General features: G+C 42.9%; 1 protein-coding gene across 2 annotated transcripts in view; it reads right to left on the reverse strand.

The window, feature by feature from the left end:
* The window catches only part of IQCM (IQ motif containing M), a 1,823,621-nt gene that overhangs the window by 449,816 nt on the left and 1,347,068 nt on the right, over positions 1-26,737 (reverse strand). For both annotated transcript variants that reach the window (XM_069631255.1, XM_069631254.1), the window contains exons 12-13: positions 16,617-16,761; positions 14,846-14,980 (exon numbers count right to left, since the gene is read on the reverse strand). In XM_069631255.1, coding sequence (XP_069487356.1) covers positions 14,846-14,980; positions 16,617-16,761 — 280 coding nt within the window. The remainder of the gene's footprint in view (positions 1-14,845; positions 14,981-16,616; positions 16,762-26,737) is intronic.

The following is a 26,737-nucleotide window of genomic DNA, read 5'->3' on the forward strand; positions in this document are numbered from 1 at the left end:
CTTTATAGTAGTTTTGGCTGAGGGAACCATTGGCAGGGGGTCGTTCAGAGTGGCTTGAGAATGGGAGTAGAAGGGGGGATTTACAGAGCCCCTCCATGGGTCAGCGATCATCAGGTTTCCTAATGTCAGAGACTGATTCTGCGCCACCTCTCCAGTACAGCAAGGGTTAAGACATAATAGGGAATGTGCCCCAAAGTTTGCCACACGGATGCCTTTCCTAATACGGCATCCTAAGAACCACACACCTCCTAGAGTACATGGTGGCATGGACACACGTCCAGCAGAAAAAAGTCCTATTAAAGGAGGAAGAGAAGCTATAACAGTCACAAAGACAAACCACACTGCTTGCCTACTTTCGCTCAGTCGACAACTAGAGAGAAATACACTTGCATGCTGTAGAAACAGTCCCCCACTCCTGCTTAGTCACTAATGGAAAGAGAAACAGCCCAGAAGCAGCCGGAATATACTCTGGCATGAGCATAGAGCTGCTCACCAGAACCATTATTTCCACCAATCTTTGAAGTTCTTGAGGGTCATTTTATACAATTTCTAAATTGCACCAAAGGGACGTGTCTCCATTTGCACTTAACTGCAAAAGGTCCCATCTGTGCAAATTTGGTAATTTCCAAAAGGAGTAAACACGCCAAGATAAAACACATGCAAAATAGCCTTCACTGTTCTATTTTATACTCTGTTTTGGAAAAGTGTAAATGCCTCCTGAAATTAACAATGTGGCTGATTTTACCAGGTGGTATACATGAGAATATGGGGTGGGGGAAACCATTAGCTATTTGAAGGCAGAGTGGGAATGCAGAACAGAAATGTTTATCCCATTCTGTGCCCCACACCCTCTTCAAATAGAATTAAAACCCCCCCAGAGTATAAAAGAAAAACATAGAACACTCATGACTCGGCTTTATGTTTTAACGTTATGCTCCACCTTTATGCTCCAGGAGTTCAGGGGAAAATGAAAGGACCCACTGTCTTTTCCCCTACACTATTAAAGCTCTGGTATGAAGCTCACACACGCACATACAAGCACAAGCAAAAGGCAACGTTGTGAGGATGGCATTCAGTGCCTACACTGCAGGAAGATCCCACTCCCTCTCACCAGTCCTCAATACCTGATCCCTGCCACTCCCTCCAGACAGTGCCACATAATAATGCCATGTTGTATATTTGTACAGTCCTGTTTCTTCAGTTTGCAGCATTCCCCATCCCCAAGGTTAATGTTATCTTTGTTAAGCACCTGTTTTATTTTAGTTTGCTTTTTTGTCACTGGTCTATGTCCCACTTTGGTCACACCCTCATAAACTGGCTCATCACTTGCTCTGATCTGTTTGAGCAAGGCACACTTCCGGGGCAAGTCTACGCCATCTGTTTCTTGTGTTACTGTAAGTCATTTCCGATTGAAATCGAAAAGCCTGTTCTTCAAATAAACACAGATACAAATAAATACAAATGCATAATCGAGATGCTGGTATGACCAAACCTTGCGCATGCGCAATGTCGTTTGCGTTTAGTGCCACACTGTGAGCAGAGTGGAGATCTGCATATGGATGATGTAGAAAAACAAATGTGTGCGTGGGGGCTTGTCGTGATCGGTATTGTGTCATAAAGGCACATCAAGTGTCCTCCAAGAATACAAATATTGATGCCAGGTACTGTAGTTAGTTAGTCTTTGTGGTGCAGTAATTTCACCCACATTCAAGCAATACCATCCCTTTCAAAAATGCATTTAAACCATCATCTAAACAATAAGAATGCATGAATATATCTGCAGATAGTTTTATGAACAAACGGAAAGTCAACCACTAGTTTGAAGACTAGCTAATACCTCGAATTCATTACATATGTGCATTGATAATGTATAACACCCATGTAATAACATGCATAGAAAAATGTCGCTCAGCTTCTTGCTAGAGGTAGCCCTACAGATGACTCACAGCAACAACAATAGGAATAAAAATACTCCCAACAAAAAGTAGGCAACAATGGACACAGAGGAGACATGCACACTGTTTCCAACCGACAGATACACGCATGTGTTCCAATCAGTGGGAGTAGAAAAGCAGTACCACAGAAAAGAGCCTAATATTCTTACTGCCTGATCTGAAGAGGAACTTCTTGGTAAAAATCCATATCCTCATTTGCATAAATTGCTAAGTGCAAAGAAGTATGGATTACAAAAAGATTTCTTAGCTAAAATGTATTTTTATTCAACTACCAAAATAGCCATTTTCCTAGGGAATCCCTTGTTTACGCCCTAAAATCACTACACACCCAACATAAAAAAATAGGGAACAAAATACTCACACTTCAAAAGCTTATGTCATGGATAGAGCCACAACATATTTTACAATATTCAATTTAAAATACATTTTTTTAAGAATGTGATTATGTATTGTGTATCTTGAGATAGTATATCACGACATAGACATCAACATTTCGGACAAAGTAATAATTTGTACCTACAATATAACCCTTGCATTGTCTAAGGACAATCCCATTGGACAATCTGTAAACTAAACAAACCAGTATGATATAACGCACCTGTACACAAGTGTTTCTAGGCGCGACATGACAAGAAAGGGAGGACAGAAGGAGGCCAAAAGAACGAGGCAGTGCAAGGGCAACCAGTCATGCAGGAACCTGGTCCCGTAGGTTCAGTGGGTGGCCAGGTAACCAGAATGTGCAGCCGGCAGCGACATCAGCAAGGGATAAGAAAGGGGAATTGAAAAGGAAGGTCTTGAGTTGCTTCTGTAACCTTAGGTAGTCCTGCTCAAGTTTGAAAGAGTATAGCTCACATCTTGGTTCATATAGTCTGCACATTGTTCGGAACACTACATTCCAAGATTACTTGCAGTGCAGCGAGTCCCCTCAGCCAATACCCTGCTCCCACCCAGGAGGATGTATGTATTAATTACTTCTGTGTACTTATACTATATACTGTCAAGAGTGTCAAAGGTTGCAATAGCTTCATTGACCCCACCTTCAGTTGTACAGACATTGTAGACCATTAAAACTTGTGAAACATATCTTTTGTGAACAGGCATTTAACTCAGTCTTCAGGGCTCATAACAACATGTCCTTGTTCAAAGGAGGTTTGCCAGGCATTTCGGTGCTGGACTGCCCTTGTGGGCGGGACAAAGACTGATATGCAAATAAATATTCCTCCCTTTTGAAAAGTACAGTGAGCTAAAAGCAAAGGCTGCAGTCTCTCAGTAAAAACCACAGAACAGGGTATCATGACATGTTCTCTCTAGAGAGGGGCGCCTGCTACCTTGTCTTTACTCTAACACCATGAACAGACCTCAGACTGGGCTACAAAGCTTAATGAGGGCATGTTTCTTACTTTTTTTTAGATAATTAGAAACTGTAGAATGAAAGTCATGACCACCAACAGAAGCCTCATCCATCTCCTAATATTTGTTTGAAATGGCAATAGCATATCCTACTAAATTTAAACGTAAATTGACACAAACATTCCTCCCAATCTGATCATGGCTAGTTGCAGGTCAACCTTTGTTACACACATGAACGTAATTCCAGTTTCAGAAGTCCTGTATCAATTTCACTGAACATGAGTCATAAATAGGGTTACATAGTGTGATGTTGCAACTAAATGAACCAGGTAGTGAATCACGTGTCTGTCTCCATTACTTGGGAGACACACACATGCTACCATTATTTTCATTTGAATGACATACATCCGTTATCTGAACCCATGTGGTGTAATTATTCTGTCGTGATGCTGCTACATTGCCCATTGCAGTAACTATTCTCTCTGTTATGTGTATTTTCCCTCTAGGACCCATAGCCCTCCATCCACAGCGAGTGTTCCAATTATTAGTGTAGGGACCTCAAAATACAAGTTCTCCTACTCTACTGGCAGCAATGTGAGAGTCTCTTCACACTGTGCTGCATTGAAAGGGTCCCGTGCATGCTCCTGCAGTCTTTTCTGGAGCTCCTGTCAGATCAGTCCTCTGGGCCGACCCACCACTTAAACATTTGGGGCACTTCACTACACATTGCAGAGTATTCCTCGGTAGTCTCCACCAGTGGACAACCCCGATTAGCCCCATCCATCCATGACTTGAAGGCTGCAATCCCTAGAGATTCAGTAGCTTGTCCTGCACTCCGATTGTTACTGTGACATGGGAGCCTATGCTAGGATGTTATGCAACTTGACACTGATGCGCATGCTGGTCGCGGCTGCTTAGACTGCTAAATCCACTGCTCCTGATTGGCTTTCTGCTGATGCCTCTCACTGTGACAGTGGCTCCCGAGTTCCTGACACGTCTTCGGAATGGCTGCACATTCCCCAGGCACACCATACTACATAAACTGCAACATGGCTCATCATACACTGAGCCCTGGATCTCTGCTGTTTACTGTCGGAAGGATCTGTACCTTCTTTGAGGGGACAGTAGACATGCACACTTGTCTCCTCCATAGCTGGATCTCTTCAAACAAACCCTCTAACTCCTCCTCAATGAACATATTGTGGTACCTAACCCTTCAAGGATATTATGACTTTCTATTCTTCTCCAAGAACTTTAGTGCGCCTACTCTCTTTGGCCCTTGAAGTGTGAGAGCCCTGCCTTTGAAAGCAGGACCCTCTGATCATAAACACTGACCCCAGCCCCACAAACTGAAAACATATAATCCAGATGGGCAGACTAGTAATGGAATACCTTTCTCGAGAAAGGACCTGTGCTTTGTGAACAAAATCAGTCTGTGTGTCCAGCACTGTGCTCTGCTTCTGCTGCAATCTCGTGTGTACACATTACTATGGGTATCAAGGCTTGATTTGTGCAGAGATGTAATTTGTTATGTTTGCAGCACCACCAGCCCATCGGCTAATGGAGCAGTTGTCCGCAGAACTCGTGGTGTAAGTGTTATACTGAAGTTATGTAATGCTTTTATGATATTTTATATAGAAATAAAGCTGAATTGATTGATTGAGAACTGGAGTCCTGTGTAAGAAACACTGCTGATTTGAATGTTGCATTCCATAACAAGCTCCCCATACCCTTCTCCCATAGCAGGCCCCCATAAAAAACATGTGATGAAATTGCCACTGTGATGATATGTTCCAGATCCACAAGAGAGTGGCAGCGTGTATCAGAGTACTGAGGACAAAAGGAGTGGAGGGGAGATGTGGAATGGAAATGTGAAGTGGAGGGAGGTGGGGAGTGATATGATATGGCAGGAGCGAGTAGAGAAATAAAGCAGGAGGAGGCAAGGAGGTAGGAGAAAGACCCAGAGGGGAGGAGTAGGTGTGGCCTAAAGGGTAATAGCGTTCTTTCATCGATGGGTGAAATTCCGATTTTTTTTACGAGTACATTTTACGCAAAAACTCATCTAAATATATAGGGGTGGTTAGAAAACTATATTTAAGGGGTGGAGGTGGTCGGGAATAGGTAAAAAACAATAGGGGGAGGGGGCTTGGGTGAGTAACCCCCCCTCAAAAATAATACTAAATCAATTTCTGAAAAAGATGCATCAAAATTCAACCCATGGAGCAAATGACATAGAACCGCGTAAAGACGGTAGGACAGAGAGGAAGGTAGGGCAAAGGAGAGAGAGAAGAGCTTGTGGAAAAGAGAAGACTACAGAGAGGGTCAAAGGAGGAGTTGGAAAAGATACTAAAATGTGGTGAGACAAGAAGACCCAATAGAGAAGCAGAGGGGGGGTGGAACACCTAGAGAGAAAGCAAGATAGTGAGAGAGAGATGTGGCGGAAAAGAGACACAAAGAAAGAAAGTAAAGAAAATAAAGGACAGAGGTGAAAAGGAAAACAGAGATAGGAGGACAGGCAGAGATAAAAAAGAAACAGCAAAAGGAGGAAGGGCAGAGTCACAATGGGGAATGAAGGGGAGGGGGAAAGTAGGTCATTTGCAATAGGAGAAAGCAGAAGTTGAACAAGGAGGAGGAGGGAAATAAAGAGATGGACAGGGGCACTACCAAGGAAGAAGGAAGAAGAAAGGGGAGAAGGCTAAGAAAGAGAAGGTGGTGGTGTCCCCTGAGGAGAGAGTGAATCCTCAGACTAGAGTGTGTAAAACCAACGAGGATGCAAGAAAGACACAAAAGGAGGAGGGAAGGAATGAAGTAAGCACAACAGAGATATAAAGTAAAATGAAACAGGAGAAGAGGAGTCACCAAAACTAGAGGTAGAGATGGGCTTCAAGGAGGTGGTTACGCTCAGTTCTTGGGATGCCCATGGAGGTGTTAAATCTGACAACCTCTATGGCTCAATGTGATTGGTATCAGCCATGAATCAAATGAACACCATCCTGGAAAGAAAGGCAATGCAAGAAAGAAGTGCTTGGCACTTCAAACCCCAAGGACTGTGAGTGACATTTTGAGTGGCACTAACACTGAGGGAGGAAAGGACTGAAGGACAATGGTCTAACAAGGAAGATTGATTTGCTTTGTTTGGTGAAACCTTACCCACACTTACCAACCTTCATTATACCCACAGCTGTATGATCCGTTAACAAAGACTCTTGGAATGTCAAAACAGGCTTTGAGTCATTGGTTATTCCTTTGGCTTTTGCCACTCTACAACCTTAATAATGAATCAGGTGTGATATCTTTCCTCTTTACCCATGTATCATTATTTCATGATATAGGGCCTCATTACACGGTAGGCGGAAGACCAAGGTGCTGTCAGCACCTTGGTCCATGCCGGTAAAATACCGGCACCGCCTTGGTGGAAAGGGGAATTACCGCCCTATTCCAAGGTTGGCGGGGCGGTAATTCCCTTTTCCCCCCATTGCCCTTCCCCATTCCCATTTTTGCCCCATAGGGCTCTATGGGAATGGGGAAGGCGCTAATTATGGTGCCGTAAATTGCGGTACCGTAATTAGCACCCTGGTCCCTTTGCGGGTTGGTTTTTAACACCTGCAAAAAGCAGGCGTTAAAGTCTCCAACCCACAAAGGGACCTCGTAGTAAGGCGGTAAGGGTTAACGGTCACCGGTACCATTAACGGTGACTGTTAGCCCTTACCGACGTCCGTGTAATGAGGCCCATAGTGTTATTGTACACTTGCATACCACATGTGTTTTAGAAGAGGTGTTACTGTCCAAAGGATTGACAGGCACAACTCCCAATAGCTTTGTGTTATGGTGCGCCGAAATGCCGCTCACGGAAAACTATTTTAGTTTCAACAGCAGACTTTACCATCAGATACATGGCACAGCCATGGGGTCACCTGTGGCACCCTCGGCTGCCAATCTCTTTGTGGAATCCTTTGAATTTCAAACTATCTATAGTGCTTCCAATGCCTTTTTTGGACAGATTGCGTTATGGAGGCGCTTTATCGATGATATTCTTGTGATTTGGGATGCTTCGATGGAATCTTTTCAAGAGTTTATGGACTGAATTAATCAACAAAATCGGTATTTGAAATTCACGTCAACGCAGAGTAATACTGAAGTTAATTTTCTTGACATCACAATATGGGTTGATAAAGCCTGTAACGTTTTACAGTTTCAACCTTTTCATAAACCAACATATCGCAATTCTCTCCTTTCTTTTGATAGTTGCCACCCTCGGCACACTCGAGAAAACCTGCCCTTTGGACAGTTTTTACGACTTAAAAGAAACAGTACATTAAATACCACTTTTCTGTCAGAAGCGAAGATCTTGAGTCAAAAATTGAGGAATGGACAATATCCAAAAGCGATAATGAAACGTACCTTGAAGAGATCAATGAATAACCATTGAGAAGCACTTCTTGAATATCAAATAAAACCCTCTGATAAAACTCCTATTGTGTTTGTCAGCACCTGCACTCCACTATCTAACCAGGTCACTAAGATCATCATGAAAAATTGGCAGTTCCTGCTTGGTGGTGATTGCCCTTTAAAAATGCCATTGTGTGCATTTAGAAGAGCAGCCAATATGAAAGATCTGTTGACCAAAAATGACATTTCGAGAGTGGCTGCACCACTAAAAAGTGTCACAGAACTGTGGGGGATACTGCGGGTAGTAGGTCATTCCCTGTGTGGGTTATGTTCCAATTGTAAGTACACAAAGAGAACAACAGAAGTTGATTTAGGTCTGAAGAACTTACGGACCAAACAGCAGTTTACACATTGCAATTCGAGTAATTATGATTACACCACTTGGTGTCCATGTCCGAAGATCTATATTGGTATGACTGAGCGAAAAATGTAAGTAAGAATCTCAGAACATAGGAACTGTATCAAAAATAAAGTACTTACGGCTCCCCTGGTGAACCACTTTCTCACAATGGAGCATGGAAGTGAGACATTGGGTGGACAGTGTTAATGCAAATTTCTCCTTTGCATAATGGAGAATGTACCTCTAAGAAATATTACAATAAAGAACAGTGGCTGATTTTTGTGTGCAATTCGTCCGTGACTGGGCTAAACGAACAGGTAGATTGGCAAAGTTTATGAACATGATCACTCAACTGAATTACACTGCGTTTTGTTGCCTACATTGAGGTTGGACATAGTGTGGTTGACACATAAATTGTGATGCCTTTGGGCATTTATACGTGTTCCATTTGTGAGTTACACTTCAGCTATTTTTTAAGAACATGTGAGCTGATGTGCGTTATGCACCTATTATTGAGAGGAATGGAGACGCGATTGCGTAATGCAGACAGTTTTCTCAAGGCAGTTCATGGTTAGCAGTGATACGACATGAGGCGGCCCGAGTACAGGTGATTACAATTGTCACGCCCTCGACGCTGATAGGTGCAGTGTGTATTTACATACGTCAGGTGCCAGAGTATGCCTAACGGATGGCAGGCAGTATGAGTCGCCAAACAAGAGGTGTGAATACGTGAGATTACAGCATTTCCATGTTCAAGTAAATTGACTGTAGACAATAGGTCTGTAAGGGTCATAGCAGTATCCGTGTACGATGCATACGCGGATGATACTTAGCGTTAGAAAGTAATATGGGATTTCCTCTTTCTTGTATTCTGTAGCTCCTTCATTACCGTCTTACTGACACGGGCCGTACACCTTCGGCGTGTCTAACATTGACCGGACGTCGCGGTGCAAGCTTGCTGATACCGACACAGCATTCTATCTGTGCTAGCTGACGAAAAAGCAAACAAAAGGTACTTGTTAATGTGCTGCTGCTGTGTAATACCAGGGCAATTGACAACGTTTTTTGGGATTCTACATTATGCCCGCAAGTTAGGGATTTAGATGATTCAAGTGTGTGTGAGGCTTTGCGCCCTGAATTCTAAACATGTTTTGAATGTGCGGATGTTGAATTTTAAGGAAGTCATTGAGACGTTTAGTGTTGAAGGTTTAGAACTAGCATGTATGCTTAAAGAACCGGATGGGTTAGATGGAACTACTGTGGGAGTATATGTTTTCAGCTACTATGAAATGAAGGTAGACTGGTATTAAGCACATTAGTAAACCGGGGATTGTGCTATTTGCAGAGTGTGAATGCTGTTGGTTCAGTAAAATAGAAGTAATAGATACGTGATTCGGTTCACTTATCGGTCATGTTTGTGTTGTTTCTACAGATCTGGGTTTACCTAGAAGACACCCACTACCACCCGTTGATTGTGTATTAAAGAAATACTTTGACGGTGAGCCCATTATGGGTAATTGCTGGTGCCCATTTAGGGTGGTTGCATAATGTCAGCAGTATTAACTACAGCTGCTTACCTTTTGTTTTCTCTTGCAGCATCTGGACATAAACGTTTGATTATATGTTTTAATTGCTGCCAATGTAGATATTCTGTATGAATACTCGCTATCGTTGGTCCCTTGAAGAAGTTCTTGTGGACAGTGTACAATCAAGGAAAGAACGAAACGTGTTTGGTTTACCATAATAGTGTATTGACTGACAGTGTGTTTCATCAAATGATTAAATCAGGTAGAACCTTTCGTGAGAAAGGATTCGCTCACATGTTTTTTATGTATGAAAAGTTAGAGTAACCTCGAGTTATTAGGTATTCTAATGGCTATCCAATGTTTTTTATGGGTATTGTAGTTGACTTGCACCCATCAGTCATTATAAAGTGTGGGTTGTTATGATAATGTTGTACAATAATGTATGTAGCCATTTGCACAGCACTTGTCACTTTTGATAAATATTTGTATATTTTTCATGAGATTTTATGTTTTTATTGCATATTATTGATGCTTTTGAATAAAAATGAATATATTCGTATGCTGAGATGACAATATTGTACAGTTCTTTATTTGTTGAATGAACTGCAAACTTTATTTTTTCTAGAACAGTGCAAGAGGCAACACAGGGGCATTGGGGTGCTTTAGTCGGTGAATATCCATAGCTCTCTCTTGGGATTGCATCCTGGTGCCGTTAAAATTCCCCATGTCTCTTCTTGGTTTGGTCACTATTTCATACAATCCATAGTGAGAGCAGCAACAATAAGGAAATTAAATCAGCTAGGGAGCGTTAGGCTGCCTAAAGGCAGGGAGAAACAACAGGAATGGGGCAATGCATACCACTGTATAAATCGATGATGCCAGCTCTGCTCATGTTCTATGTTGAGTTCACAAGGCAACATCTAGGCAGTGATAATGGTAAGTTAAAGTAGAGAAAGTCCAGAGGAAAGAAATAATGGTGGTGATATGATATGATGCGTCTATTAAAACGCGTCTGTAAACAAGTGTTTCTAGGCACATGACGAGACAAGGAAGGGAGACATAGGGAAGATGAAACAAACAATCTTACTAGGCCTTGTGTGATTCAGATCACGCAAGTGCAGGGGAGGGGAGAGAAGTGCCAGCGGGAGAGAAAGGGGAAGTTTGATCAGGGCAGCATTGCTCTGAATAAGCGCAGCCGGGGTAGCCTGCTCTGAGTGCAAGGAGGCAGGGGACTGTAAGGTTACAGATACAACCCCTAAGTGCACAGAGGCCTGGAGGCAGCACAGGTACTTACAGGCCATGCAGGAGCCTGGTGCCCATTGGGTCAGTAGGTAGCCAGGCGACCAGTCAGTGCAGCAGACAGGTAGGTCAACAAGGGAGAGAAAGAAAGAAAGCAGAAGGGAAAATGAAGGTTTTGAGCTGCTTTCGGAACCTGAGGTGGTCCTGCTCGAGTTTGAGAGAGGCACAGAGGCCATTCCAGAGGGAGGTCCCTGCAGAGGAGAGAGATCTACCACCTACTCTTTGCCTGGAGAAGCATCTGACCATCAGAGAGTTTGAGATAGCAGAGAGAAGGGCTCGAGAAGGAAGATTGTTAGGAAGAGAGAGTTCGGTGTAGTGTGGACCCCAGCTCCAGAAAGCCTTATGGACAATGCAGGGGGTCCGTCTGTTGTGATCCTTGATGGTTCTGGAGGAGGAGGGTTGCACATGCGTGGATGACACTTTCATAGACAGGACTTGTCTAGAAACGTCATCGGGAGTGATCATAGAAAAAGAGGAGAAAGTAGGAGGAGAGGGAGAGGCAGCCAGAAAGGGGCCAGGAGTGGCAGAGGGAGATGAAGAGGAAAGAGGGGGAGAGAGAGAGGGCAGGATTTTGTGAGTTTTAGAGGTGAAGTGAGAAGCCAGAGCCATGCAAAGGCCCTGGGAGGGAACAGGAGAGGTGGAGAAAGTATCGTCAAAGGCCTCTACTGACACTCGCTTCATGGACCGGGTGACCAAGAAGGTTGGTGGCAGTGCTGGTGTATGATTCACCAGAAGACAGAGAGCTTCAGGTGGGAGGAGAGCAGAAAGTGGTCAGTCCAAGAGAGAGGAGTGTTGAGAGGGTTAGAGAGGGGGCTGTCAGAAGAAATGAGAACATCCAAGGTATGTCCGGCAGAGTGAGTCGGGCCAGAGGGTAGAATAGAAAGAGAGAGAGTGTTGCAGAGATTGCAGAAGAGCCTGGAGAAGGGACTGGAAGCATCCAGATGGATGTTGAGTTCTCAGAGTAGGAGAAGATGAGAGGTAGAGGCAAGGAGGGAAGAGGAAGGTCGGCCCATTCTGAGAGGAAGAGCGCTACCTTGCCAGGTGGCCTCTAAATGGTGGCCACAGTTGAGAGAGGCCAGGAGAGGTAGAGAGCCTGCAGACCAGGTATTCAAAGAAGGACTAGGCCTGTGTAGGGATGACAGAAATGGGGACCCACTTTGGAAATATAAGGGCTACTCCACCTCCAGGACGGTTGGTTCTGGGTTCGGAGAGGATCTTGTAGCCGTCTGGGAGGAGAGTGTCAAAACCTGTGACAGAACTGGCCATGGACCATGTCTCAGTGAGAGAGAGGACATCAAGGTTGAATTCTTCATGGAGGTGACGGGATTAAGAGGAGTTTTTGACAGCAGAATGAGGGTTGAGAGTAGCAACGTGGAGCAGGTTGCCACACTTAAAAGTCTTCCGAGGAGTAGTACAGGCTTAAGGTATGCCCTGCAGAGGTGGCAGAGGGGCCCGAGGGTGAGCAGAGGAGGAAAAAGAAGAGGAAGAGGAGGGTGCCAGAGATGTGGCAGCAGAGGTAGCAGGAGAAGGGAAGAAGTTGATAAGACACGGGAAGCGTCTATAAAAAAGGAGGAGATTGGGCAAGGGCCCTTGAACAAGATGTTGCCATTCAGATAGGCATTAATGATGGTCTTGGAGCAGTGGAAGGAGGGCAGGAGGACCTCCCACCTAGTGCCACCATTAATGGGCGAGGAAGAAAATGAAGAGGGAACAGAGACCATATGGGGGGTCCATAGCTCTGAGGAGGGAACGACAAAGAAGATGTCGGTAAGAGTCTGTCTGGAGGAAGCACTGGTGTAGGTATCAGCGATATGGAGGCCTGGGTTGGAGACCAGGATGTCCCTCTTGAACTTCTTCCTTCCAGACTTAGTGAGAGGGATAGAGAAGGAGATGGAGTAGCAGTTAAAGAAGATAGGAAAGGCGGAGAGTACCATACAGAGTGCTAGAAGGAAAGTAGTAGGAGGAGGGGGCGCAAGCGGGCAAGTGCAGGATGAGTCGGGGGAGGGGTTCACACAAAAGGGAACAAGCAAGGGGGTACAGGTAACTAACCAGTAGTGGGCACCTATTGGGAGAGAGCCTAAGAACACAAATGACAGAAACAAATACACAGTTACACATTTAAAGGGAGGACCTGAAAGAGAGGGAGAGAGCTAAATACACTTAACACAGCAAAAGCAGTTACACAGTTCAGGGTTGGAGGGGCTAGAAGAAGAAGAGGGGCAAAGGACACAGATCTACAGTAAATAGGAACCACAGGTGGGAACTTGGGTTAAAGACAGGAAGACAGGAGACACAAAGTACGGCTCACCGCTAGAGGGGGAGGACCAAAGGTTGCACAGGGAACAGTGTGTATTAAGTCAGACGATAGGTGGAAGTACACGCACAGCCTGGAAGTTGACTAAAGCGCAGTAGTGGCTGCTCTCCCTCCACGCACCCTTCTTACCTTTCAGCCGCAGATGGTCGATGGCTGCGTCGCGCGATCACAATCTGTGCCGCTACCCCTTCGCCGCCAAACACCTGCGCTGCACAACACTGTGATCTTGTACTGCGAGGGCTTTGTTGCAGAGGGTCTGATCCTCGGCTCTTAAAGGTTTGGATGTGTGGACATAGACACAAAGTATTAGGTATCGATTGGCAGCATCTCCTGCGCACCTGTGTTGCACAACACTACAGCCTTGTCCTGCAAGGGCTTTGGCCCAAGGGATCCGTTCCTCAGTTCTTAAAGGTGTGGATGCGTGGATGTAGGCGCAACATATTACATACCAACAGGCAACATCACACAACACCGCAGCCTTGGCCTGCAAGGGCTTTTTTGCAGAGTATCAATCCTCATTTCTGTGAGGGCTTCAGTATGGATGGACTGTTGGGCCATCTGAAACCACTACGGCTATGTTGGGTCATACCGTGTAACAATTTCCCATCTCGGGGTTGTGTGAACTAGAGACTCCGGGGCGGTGTATGGGAGCGGAATTCTTCCAATTGGGAGAGATTGAAAAGGGAGCCCCTGCCTAACTCAGTAATGAATGATAAGAATACGACGAGGGGCACCTGGGATGTGTTGCTGCTTCCGTGGGAGCCTTGCAGGGTCAATCCTTTCAGAACAGTTGTCGGGTTCCCCTCTGCACAGCAGCTCCCGGGCGGGTTTCTGATTTTTTATTATCTTTCCACAACAAGCCTCCCTAGCCGCAGTTCAGCATGTGCCAGCGGGAGCACATATAGCTCGAATGGTGCAAGGTTTAACTTTGAAATCCTATGATGTGACATTCACGAGCATCTCTATTGTCTAGGAGCAGGGAGAGAAGGGGGTGGGAGGTATGTACTACTGATTCATTTAAATATTGCCTTGGCATAAATGCAGTAGAATTGCCAAGGATATTACAATTTGAGGTTTGGCTCTAGAATGAGTGGTCATGAAAAAAAATGCTAAGGTAGGAGTGAGGTGTTCAATAGTAATGTAGGAAATCTTCAGAATCTTCATATGATGGACCATCCTTGCATGAAATATCCTTCCACCGCGGCTTTTGGACCCAAAATCAGTAACTTAATTCAAAAAGGTGTGCAACACACACAAGAAAGTAATCATAGAGTAAGTACAAACAGAGAGCTTGCGATTAATTTAAGTCATTGACGCTGTCCTTGTATTCTGTTAATATCCGTGAGGCAGTGACATTTATATTGTTCTTGTTATTACACACACCAGTGGACTTTCACCTTTACTGTGTGAAAACTCAAGATTGTGGTCTTTGCACATGTTATTGTCCACATGTGATGTATGTCATTTGATAAATTACCAAAACCAACATCTTGTGAAAACAGCATAATTTTGCCGCATCACTCCAACCTTTGGGGACCTTGGTTCAATAACCGCTTTTCCTTCAGCATTTGATTTCCTTTTGTTATATATACTAGGTGGATTGGAAGCTTACTTGGGTTGAATAGACCACATGCATCCTCGATATGTTGTCGCGATGGAAAATGTCCACAGTCTCTGAAAAAAACAGACAACTGGCTTTTGTCGATTTCCTTCCAGAATTCTCGCTTGGAAAACATGTTTTCATACACTGAAACAGATTAAATGTGCAGACATTATAGCTAGAAACACATTTAAGGTGTCTTTTTTGCAAGTGCATATCTAACAAGTCAATATACTGTCCTAGCATTGCAAACTAGACTGGAAATTGCTATACACCTGTTGTAAATGTACCCTCTCACTATGTATATATGTCTTTCTTGTCAACTGCTAACACTTATATGTAGCTATAAATATATGTAACTATAAATATATATTCTATGTAACTGTAAGAAATGTGCCCAGATGCCTAAGGGCTTGGCTTGTGCTATAAAAATAAATACAATACAATACAATACATTAGTGCCCGGCACTCATGTCCACGGGATTAAACTGAAAGGTGATTGGCTCATTTCCGAGCCATACCTCAGTGTAATCCCGTGGACGCACGTACTTTTTACAGCCTGCATTTGTTCCTGGCTGGGGGCGTGGCAGCCCCTTAGCCAATGAGGAGGCTCAAAATGGGGCAATCCCCTCTCCGAGCCTCCCCAAGGCTGGAGGCTGCCTTTGCCCCCTGACGGGGACTCGGGTATGTTTTTTCTTCCTCCAACTCCCTCCCCTGCAAACTGTCCCCTCCCCACCCTCCCAACCCCACTTACCTTCTTTTTTCTGCTTTTCTCAGGAGCAAAAACGCTGGGAACACTTCTGTTCCCAGAGCGTCCGCTCACGACAGACTATGGGCCTCATTACACGGATGGCGGAGAACCATGGCACTATTAGCGCCATGGTTCATGCCGGTGAAATACCGGCACCGCCTTGGCAGAAAGGGGAATTACCGCCCCATTCCAAGGTTGGCGGGGCGGTAATTCCCCCTTCCACCATTGCCCTTCCCCATTCCCATTTTTGCCCCATAGGGCTCAATGGGAATGGGGAGGGCGCTAATTATGGTACCGCAAATTGCGGTACCGTAATTAGCTCCCTGGGTCCCTTTGCGGGTTGGTTTTTAACGCCTGCAAAAAGCAGGCATTAAATCCCACAACCCGCAAAGGGACCTCGTAGTAAGGCGGTAAGGAGTTACCGGTACCAGTATTTTACCGGTACCGGTAAATCCTTACCGCCATCCGTGTAATGAGGTCCTATGTTTTCCCTTTCCTGGCGGCCATTTTATTTGACTTTTTTGTTTTTTTTTAAACGCCGCGTTTCGGAACAGAAACAAATGCTATTAGTACCGTGGTCTAACGGGCCAGGGTACTAATGGCAATAAACCCCTCACTGGTGGGCCAATACCGCCCATGGTAATGCCCCCGGGGCTTCGTTAAGTACGGCCCAGGGGGTATTACCTGGGGCAGTATTGACCCGTCGTCTCAGGGCTTATTGCCTCAATAACATTTTACAAATTATAAACCAATTCCCAGATAGTAACCAATCATGGAGCATCATTTTTCCAACATTTCATGTTGGGTTACCTAGCACATGAGCCTTGAGCTGTGTCTGGTGATTCATGCTATTACAGCTACGTGGATACTTCACCTGGAGTACACACTTGGATACATGTGAGGATGCATGTGAGGATACAGCGGGCTGGCTGCAGCACTGAGTATTATGGATACGCCCCTCCTCCCACAGCGGGGGCTGTGCTTGTGCACACAGGCAGTTATGTGACAACCTCAGAAATGAAAAATACTCACTGGTCTTCCTGTCAAGCCATTCCTCCAGCTCTGTGTATTGTAGTGGTATGCTTTTCTTTTTAACTCCCAGGTGAGACTGAATGTTGTTCATCATTGTGCGGTATTCTTTCACCACGGCTGTGAAAGATGGCCCATGGCATTCAGCCTGCAATTACAAACAAGTAACAGATTGTTTGCCAATTTAACTGGTGTGTTTGTCTCATGAAATATCAGTCTTCTCCATTTTTATATGGTGACTCTCAGCTGGAACTGGCATCCGTTTACAGGATTTCGAATCACATTATTATCTAGGATTACCATTTTCTCTGTCACCTCAGTCGGCGGCCAGGATCAAGCATCAGCCCCCCCCCCATCCCCCGGGGTCCAGCCTGCCCCAAATCAATGCATCTTTTTTTTCTTTTTTTCTTGCAGCTCCATTCTCCATTATAGGGTAAAACGTTTGCAAACGTTTGAAATTAAATACAAAGAATATAACTTGTTATACGTGAGAAAACAATAGGAATAGGAGAACACACGTACACCGAAAAAAACAGTGCAATAACTCCGTTTTCAAAATAAGCTACTCAAATTAGATACAGTACAAGATAATGAATGACACAGGGGAGTGATAACGCAGTGTTCTTGATAGGGCAATTTTGACATATCACTCTTCTTCTATAACCTGAAAAGACTGGTGGTTATCTCCTCACTTAGTTTAGACGAAAGTAGTTGGGGATGAGGCAGGAAAGACGTGGCAAAAAAAGGGGGGGAGGGTTGGTAAGTGTAGCGTAAACCTCCCCAAAACCACAGAGATGGTCCACAGGCCCAATGAGATCCTTTGCCAAGCATGCAATTGAAGTGAAATGCTGCCATCCGTGTTGATGTGAAGGAACTGGGCCAGGAAGTTGTCAATCCTTCTGCAATTAAGCAGAGGACTTGAGGGTGCTGAAAAAGGTTTACTTTGTCTCTGTCACTTCCTGTGAGGGGAGTCACACAGGTCCCTGGCTTGGGTTTTTGCTTGATCGCTTTTGAAGCATTGAGTTGCTCTACTAGGGGAAGTTAAAAGATCTTGCAAAGGTTTCGTCATAGCTGAAATCTATTTGGCTATGATCGCATTGGTGTTCCCCTATGTCAGTTCCTACTTTGTCGTGGGTGAAACGGATGAATACATCAAATGACAAAACCTCTAGGTCTGTCAAAAGCTGTATGTTGCATATAGATTGGATGGCATCTGTATTAGACAGTCTGAGATGGAAGGACCTGTTAGAGTAATCTTTTTCCCAGATCTGTCAAGTAATTTCATTTCTATGCTCAACGGCATAAGGTACGCTAGTTCTGAAGAGGATGGGGCCTTCAATGGACCAATGATACAGACCCGACTACCGGTTGTGGTGATAGAGTGGACGTTAGAAACAATTGTTCTTCGGCTAAAGGACACAATTTAGCACCATATATGCTGGGTGGGCTCCCCAAAACTACTTTGCTTCTTTTAGTGTCAGGTTTCAGAGGAACCCCCATCAATACTTGCTTTAAGGTAGTGCTGCTAAAACTACCCTCCTTGTAGGAGGGACGATTGTGCTTCTAAGTCAAGTCAATCAATTCCATAACAGCTAATAATCTGTCATGAAATGGCCATATTGACATGGTGATCCTTAGCCTCCTCTAATTTTCCTATGTCCAGATCTGTTCCAGTTGAGACATCATACTCCACTAAACCTGGCAGAGAGGGTTCTGGCTCTGAACACAGCCTGGTGGAATTGGAGGAGGTGCGGGATGAAGATAGGGAGCTGGTTAATCAATTTTTTCTACCTTCATTATGCTATTGAAAAAATATCTTCATTATTGGCAAGTCATGAAGGTGCGAAATTATTCCAACAATGCCAATTTCACCTGGCCTCAAAATAGGCTCCTTACCCTAATGGCGGGAATAGGTTTTGCTAGCAAAATTTTGGTGCAGGACATGGAATACATTTGCTCAAAGTCATGGCTGGATCCTTAAATTATGAAATACGATTAATGTGCCACCTCTGAAATAAAGGTGCCCCTTAGATGGGTCATTAACTAGTATATATTAGTTAACACGTCTGACCTAGCACATATGGGGAGAACTATAAAAAAATGGTTAAAAACACAGGGCACACCTATAATTTAACAAAAGAGTATCAGGGAATTTTAGAATAACCTTTATAGAATTAGAGATAGCTTGAGGTGCGGGGGAGAAAAGACTCAACCTTGGCAACTAGGTTGGAAAAATGGAGGACAAAAAGTGGTTGTTCCTAAACGATTTAGGAACTCCCCTCCCCTGCACACTGTATGATATCTGCAAAGCAGATCAATAATTTTCGTGTTTTTTTGTTTTACTGAATTTCATAACACACAGTTCAATAGACAATTAAATAGGTGGAGCAGTCACAATGAATAACAAGCTCACAAAATGTATATAGTCAACAAACATAATATTTATTGTACAATATCTTTGGGCCCGACGCATTTCGAGTATAGACTCTTCTTCAGGGGCAAAAACATATTTCACAATTCATAATTCAATTTCTAGAAAAAAAGTAGAGAATGGTACAACTTAGTATTTTGCATATAATTCATACAAACTTTCAAAACATTAAATCATAGATATGATTTGAAACATTGTCAAGAGATCTCTGGGATAGTACCTAATAACTCAGTTTAGTATAAGTCCAGTCAGATAAGTAGTATCTCTAACCAACACGAGAAGGTTAAATGATAAGTGGGAAACTGAAAAACTACTCTATTTTCAAAAAAACAAACAAAACACTTCTAAAAAAAATAATAAAAAAATCTAAAAAAAATGTATATTATTATCTACAATTATGGCATAATCCATGCGTATCGGTAGTGTGCCACTTACCAACTATGGAGTAGGCATAGTTGCAAAAACATCTACGGTGTCCATGGATGGAGGGTGCTTTAGGGAGGTAGTTTGTGTATCCACAATTAGTTTCCCACAAGGATTCCGGCTAGCAGTACGTGGACTGAGTCAGAAAGGGGTAAGCAGTTCGCGCAAGTACATAGATCTGTATATAAGTAAGAGAAAGAAAAAGAATAGTAGGAGATAAATAATAGTAAATAGGTTCCAGGTCTCAAGAGTGTCAATGGACCCATAGGTCACTTACTAGATACAATGTGAATCCTTCAGCGAGCGAATCGTGGCGAACATCATCCCGAACAAGGAGGATGTTGTTCCTTCATGATTCTGCTCATTATGTAATGAGAGTACTGGTGACGTATGAGTGAGCATGCGTGGTAGCAGAGCGATCGCTACGCATGCGTTAGCAGGAAGTTGCAGGAAATTGGTGCGCGTCATGTGTCTGACGACACGGAGAACCCGGCATCAGAACAACTTGAAAACAAAGAAAAGCGAGCATGCGTGTGACTAGTGCGTGGCAAAAAACCACCTGAAAGTTTCTGTCTATTTTGTAGTAGGCAAGTAAGTGGCCATGATCCATGAAAAGTAATGAAAATTTAGAGAGGAAGAACGCGGACCAGACAAAGTGGTTTTTGGAAGGAAAAGATGGTTAAGTCAGACAGTCCTCTGCTAGTCAGTACCTCATTCAGTACATTGATATAATTCAACACAAATGATATTATGGGCATTGATATAATGTACATATAGCTCCATATTTTGCAGAATTTACCATCTATGATCTCAGTAAAACTGAATGGGATTACAGGATTTGCTCAGTGTACTTATCTACCTTGCCTTAGCAACAGGTACCACTGACCAGAGCCACATAAATCATCTTTTCAATTTACCTCTGATGAAGGCCTTCATGCTCTTAAATGATCTAAACAATAACAAGAAGGTGAACCCACTAGGAATTATTTAAAACTGTCTATTAATGAAGACAATTGATTTACAAATGATGTACCCCCAAGGGGTTAAACTGCTGCAACCAAACATCAAAAAGAAATCATTTGAAAATGAATGAATCTCAGAAAGTATGATAAATAGTACATCCTAATCAGAATATATATGAATGAATCATATGGACAATTAATCACATAATTTTACTTCATGAGAATAAAAGGAAAGCCAATTTCATAGGAACAACAAAAAAGCAAAAATATGCAAAAAAACATTTTCACCTGTATAACAAAAGTAGTGCAAAAGGAACAGAAACCAACTACTCTAAAAGGATTCTACACACATATAGTCAGTACCACTGTGCAAAAAAAGGGTTCAATGCACATAGGTAACAGAATATGGCCCATAGGGTTGTCCTAATTAAATAACAGCAATAAACTACCCCTACTCTATAGTGTCCACTGGAACCAGGGTCTACATATGGAAACTATCTATAGATTCCTTGATGTTGTGGCTTGGCATACTCCATAAGTTTCGGTGGAACACTAAGATAAAAACCCCTTCATCAGGACAGTCGAAAATTACTCTGTGATGAAAACAAATTTGTACAACTTAAAAACACTAAACAATCTATAACTTGCAACACCACCTTCACCACGCTAATGAAGGGAAAAGTCTACAAGCACTAGATACCAGAACCCATGTAACCCAAGGTGAGAACAGAGTGATATTATGTAATATACACAGTTAAATATGTTGTCATGTAAGCCTGCTAAACTCGGCTGCCGGTGAGCCATGCAAAATTATGTAATGAAGTTGAAGATAGGCTGTGCTTAGACTTACCCTACAACCTAGGTAGGGTCCAAGCAAACCCAATTCAAACACAGAAACGTAAACTAAGGGTAGCATAAAGCTGTCACAGATGGATCCCTCTAAACAAACAACAAAATTTGTTTGTAGAGGTGGAGCCGTCAAATAAATCATAGTTCATTCTTCAACAAAGGCTCTCACATACATAACAGAACACTGGTGAAGGCACCAAATCAGTAACTTATGTGTCTGTCGAGAGGTCATCCATATATATAGTTTTCAAATTCTCCACAGCGTACTAAGCATTAGTGTGCTCACCATGATATGGGAGCCTTCTAAAGTCGGGTGCTAAAACCCATAGAAAACTAGGGACAAATATTCCTGTAATGGTGCTATTAAGTATCTCACCTGCAAAGCCGAAAAGGAGTGTCTTCATGGGGCACGCTGGAAACACTCTGCCGGTAGTCAAGCCCTCTGATGTGCACAGCTCTCAAGACTCTGCATTGTGCTAAAGAAGTACGCGCATGTCGACCGCATTACGTGGCAGCTCACATGGCCAATGTATCTTAGCACAAAACATGCTTGAAGTATAGAGGGACAAGCAATCTGCCATTTTACAGTGGTTTGGTCAGGTATTGAAAATAACAGAGCATATGGGCACTGTGGATACTCCCCACTGTTTTGTTTATCCTATGCCAATTATCACCTTTAGAAAAGGGAAAACAGTAGTTTCTGAAAAGACAATGAAGGTTGTTTTAAATTGGGGGGGGATTAGTTGATCATTCAGTCCCCTTAGAGGTGTGTTCATTCTGTGAATCCATGGTGTCTCTTTCACTATTAAGATGCATTGGACATTGGGCATGTTTTTCACTCACCCACCAACTTAGATCCTCAGCTTAATGTTGATGTTCCAAGAAGTGGGAGACTAGAGGTGCCGTGATACTTTTGCAGAGGATCCTCTAGCTGTGTTCCTATATGCGGATATGGACTGCCCACATTGTTTGGCCCACATATCTCAATTCACACGGGCATTCTATACAATAGATCATTTTGGTGGTTTTACAATTAGTGAGGCCCCTAAGGTCTTACTTAATGAACACTATGTCGTCTATGTAGCACCGCCAGGTCCTAATATTGGATTAAAATGGGTTTCTCTCAGAAATGATAAATAGTTCTTCAAAACCTGCCATAAATAGGATTGCTAGGCTTGGCACAAAGGTGCCCCCATGGCAATTATCATGTTTGAAAATAAAATTGGTTGTTGAAAGTGGAAACTTTTTTTGTAGTGCCACGTACATGATGTAGATTGCTTTGATTTAAGTGTCCTCTAATACATTAAATAGCTTCCTGCTGTGGGCGCTAGTGTACAGTGATCTTATATCCATAGTCACCACATGTTAACTTCTGAATCAAAGAGCAGAACATTATTATGCGGATTGATAGGATTGATAGGCTGACACGTGACTGACACGTGACAATGGTGTAGACCTTCATTTTGGAATAATGTTTTGAGATTAACTTTCAGCATAACAATTGACTTGTTATGGTGCTTTGCACTTATTTTATTTTGAAGTTTTGTAAAGCAACATAATTTCAGCAAACTGCTTCAGAGCACTTAGACACAAGAGGACAGACAAAGGATAAACAAGAAACCTCATCTTTCAGTGTACCTCATTTAAATGATTTAGTAGGGATACAATGTGCTCTGGACACACATGGATCACACAAATATGCCGACTAGACTAGGCTACTAGTTAAATGTTGAACAGTAAAGCAATGTACCTTGCTAGACACCCAAATAATGAGACAAAATAGAGTTACTTAACAGGAGGACAATAATGAGCAAGGTATTTTGGAGAAGTTACATGAAAGACAGACACCTGTGGAGCAACTAAAGAATCAACAAGTCTAGTACGTTCAGAAAGTTTTGTGCAAGACATGATGGATCATACCACAACCAAAGAAAGTTTAATTGTTTGCTCCTGAATAGGCAGAAGTAAAGCTCTTAACAAGTTCCACAAGGGAGTTCCAGTTTTGGCTCTCTACATGGCTAAAAATGTTCCCCTGAATAATCTTTTCTTGTGCGTAGGGCATACTAGGATGTACGTGGAATGCGAACTTTAGGGTCCTGATGACGATATATTTGACAATACTAAAATGTAAATAGGTTGGTCCCACAGCCAATTGATTCTTAGAAATAATGCTATGGCTTTGTGGAGGAGCAGGTGGATGTGTTTGCCCTTACTCCCATCGCCTCACCGCCGTCATACTGGAACAGCAGGAGAAGGGCTATATGTGGGACCCCATGTGTTATGCCTATACCGCATTGAGTGTATGAGAGATGATATGCACTCAGGCAACCATCCCAAATGTCCCCTTTTACTGAGAGTGGAAGGATGTCAGCATGCACCTTTGGACATCATGTAGTGCGAAGTAAAATGAGATGAGGCTAGAGTTATGTCAGAGCTCTGTGTGCAAAATAAAGAGGAGACTGAGTTGGCCTGCAATTAAGGATGCTATTTTAAGGAATAATTGCAAGACACAAACGGAGGCAGATGGATAAGCCATATATGTAAGACATATTTCTCTTAGATTAAAGAAGAAGAAAACATTTGCAAGAGCCAAGTATTGGACAATTAACAATGGATAAGACGCCTACAAGATGGAGTGAGCAAGTCCCTAGAGGCCAAGAGGAGCAAGAATACCTAGTATAAGTATATCAATAGCACTTTATAGGAGGTCGAAATGGACACATTTGCGGTCTCCTCACACGTGATTCAGAAGTCAAAAACAAGGGCTGTTCATTAAGCTTTGGATGAAGATAGTGATGTACTTACACTCCCTGAAATGTTCCAGAAGAGAGAGAAGACTACAAGGTCAACTACAGACAGGAAACCTTGGCTTATGGCTGAACTGATGAGAGATGATGGAATAATTGGGAAAGTGGGGAGTAATCTGGGGTGACTCAAGCACCTGGGTTTTGTTTTGCTTATGTGCTGCTAACAAACCAAAAGTCCAAGGTTGGGTGAGAATGCCAACCAATCAGAGGGTCTATGGGCCAACATGCTGTCCAATGTTGCAAAGACCAATCTGCTGCCATTTCCTCTGCTATAATCAGTATTAAACGTATTTAGAGGTAGTTTGACGAAATGTTTGTCCGGTCCCCGCATGTGCCCCACGGACTGAAGGCGAACTGGTCAGATGAAGAAGAGTCAATGCAGAGGGACTCAAGCTAAGGCACGGATGTAAGTAGAACATTGCAGGTGGAAAAATAGGGGGAGGGATTGTATTTTGTAAATATAAGGTTTAAAAGTAACAGGATTTTTGGAGATTATATTGAAGAGAGATAGATACCTCAATTCCTGGTTCCAAGGGCATGCAAGGGTATGCACTAAAAAGACTCCAAATAGGGGTGTTAAGGATTCCTGAGGCATGGCCAACATGAAGAGTGTGTATCAAACTCCAAGATGGAGTAAAAAATGAGATGAGATACATTTACTAAAGGTAGTAAATGATGGTGTATGCAGGGAAATGTATTTAAAGTGCTCATATGTATGGGGTTATAATATGTCAGTATAAAGTTTGTGTTGTGTTTAGATGAATAAATTTAAAACTAAAGTATAACATTTAAGTGAATATTATAATTTTTAACCAAAAGAGATTATTTAAATATCAATGATGAAACAAGATACTAAACATTGATAGAAAGTGTAAACGAAGGAACAAAAAGAACATTGTTGCATAGATTTTAAAATGGTTAAAATATTGAGATTTTCGGAAAATAAGCAGCAATTGATTGTGCCTGCTCAAATTGATTAATATGGTATATTTGATAGAATAAAGAGAAGAATAAATGGTTGGGTAAGTATAGACAGTCGAGATGGACTTGTCATCATAGGGGACAATCCTCTTCCACACTTATGCAGAACATTGCCAAAATACAAAGCCAAAATAAGGAAGCATCATTCAGAGTAGGTACAAGGCACAACCAATAAGACACTCATGCCGTGGCCTCAGGAGGGTTAGTTGTCAAAAGCAGTATTATGACATATAACAACATATTTGTATGCAACATATAATGGTAAGAAGTTGCAGAAAAGTTTAGCTATTTTAGAGTTTGTCGTGAGAAAGAAGATCCAGCTGAGAAGGAGTGGATGCTTAATCAGCATAAAGGGGAGGCTATAACGCCTTTGGTTCCCCTTTCCTCTCCTGGAAATAAGAGAGTAGATACAGAGGAGAAGGAATTTGATCCCTTAAAGGAATTGAAAGCAGCGGCAGGGTATGTTAATCCGACATACAAGCCCCCAGTTTATAACAGTGAGGACAAGGCGGAAGAGAGCAAAAGCAGAGAATGCAAATATATATCGACACATGATGAAAGTAAACAGCGTGATGAGAGAAAAGACAGACAAGATAGAGTGATGGAGATAGAGGCAGCAGCAAGGAAACCAAGAAATAAAGGACAAAGCTAAGGGAATAACAATAGTACAGAATGAATGGATAGGAGGACAAATGTTACTTAAGCTGGACGATAAGGGCATTGATGGGGTTCAAGAAAGAGAGGAAAGACAAGAGCGGGAAAAGAAAAGGAAGAATAGAGAGCATACAAAGATGAGAAGGAAAGAGAAAGCAAGCAAAGGGAAGAATGAAGAAGGTACGAGGTGAAAAAAGAAAAGAGACTAGAAAAGAAGAGACGAGAGGAGGTAGAAGCACAAAGAATGAAAATACCTAGGTTGCAAAGGAGGCCAGAGGAAGATGAATTAAGGGAGATGAGGAGAAGGGAAGAAGAAATTAATAGAAGTAGGGGATTAAAAGATGACGAGATAGATTATCTATGTCATAGAAGCATAGTGCTGATTCAAGCACAAAAATGACTTGAGGAAGAGAGAGGGTCACAACTGCCCCACAGAGAGCTGCAAGGATTACCAAGAATACCAACATGGACTGACAAGCATGAAATAGAAAACGTTGGGAAAAGAATTGAGGATTTATACAGGCAAATGAGGGATAAAGAAGGGTATAAAACTCAAGAGAATATCGAAGGATCTCTTTCAATTGAAACGGGAGGTAGGTCAGATGACGCCATACAGACGCCACAACAGACGAGCACAGAACGCTGTCTTTAAGCAGATTAGATCTTGATAATGTGAAAAAAGATAATAGTCATGCAGGCTGGAGCATAATGTTGTCAAGAGAAAAGAGGGAAGAAAATGAAAGCGTGCAAAGGGAGAGCGCATGTAGATTTTCAAAAGAATCGAGTTTAGAAATGGTAAAATGGTCAGATCTGGAGAACCTCAAAGAAAGAACACCAGAATCGACACCATACACTGAACGACTACAAGCACGATTGAGCAGTACAGGGGATGTATCCCCACCTTATGTAAGCAGATTAAGGACACTACCAGGACAGAGACAAACGGGCGAGACAAGCCCTGCCTGGAAAACAAGAAGTGTAGGCAGGTACGACTATGGATCAGGATTTGCACAATTC

The sequence above is a fragment of the Ambystoma mexicanum genome, chromosome 6q (assembly GCF_040938575.1).
Source record: "Ambystoma mexicanum isolate Mex_15411 chromosome 6q, UKY_AmexF1_1, whole genome shotgun sequence".
Classification (NCBI taxonomy): domain Eukaryota; kingdom Metazoa; phylum Chordata; class Amphibia; order Caudata; family Ambystomatidae; genus Ambystoma; species Ambystoma mexicanum.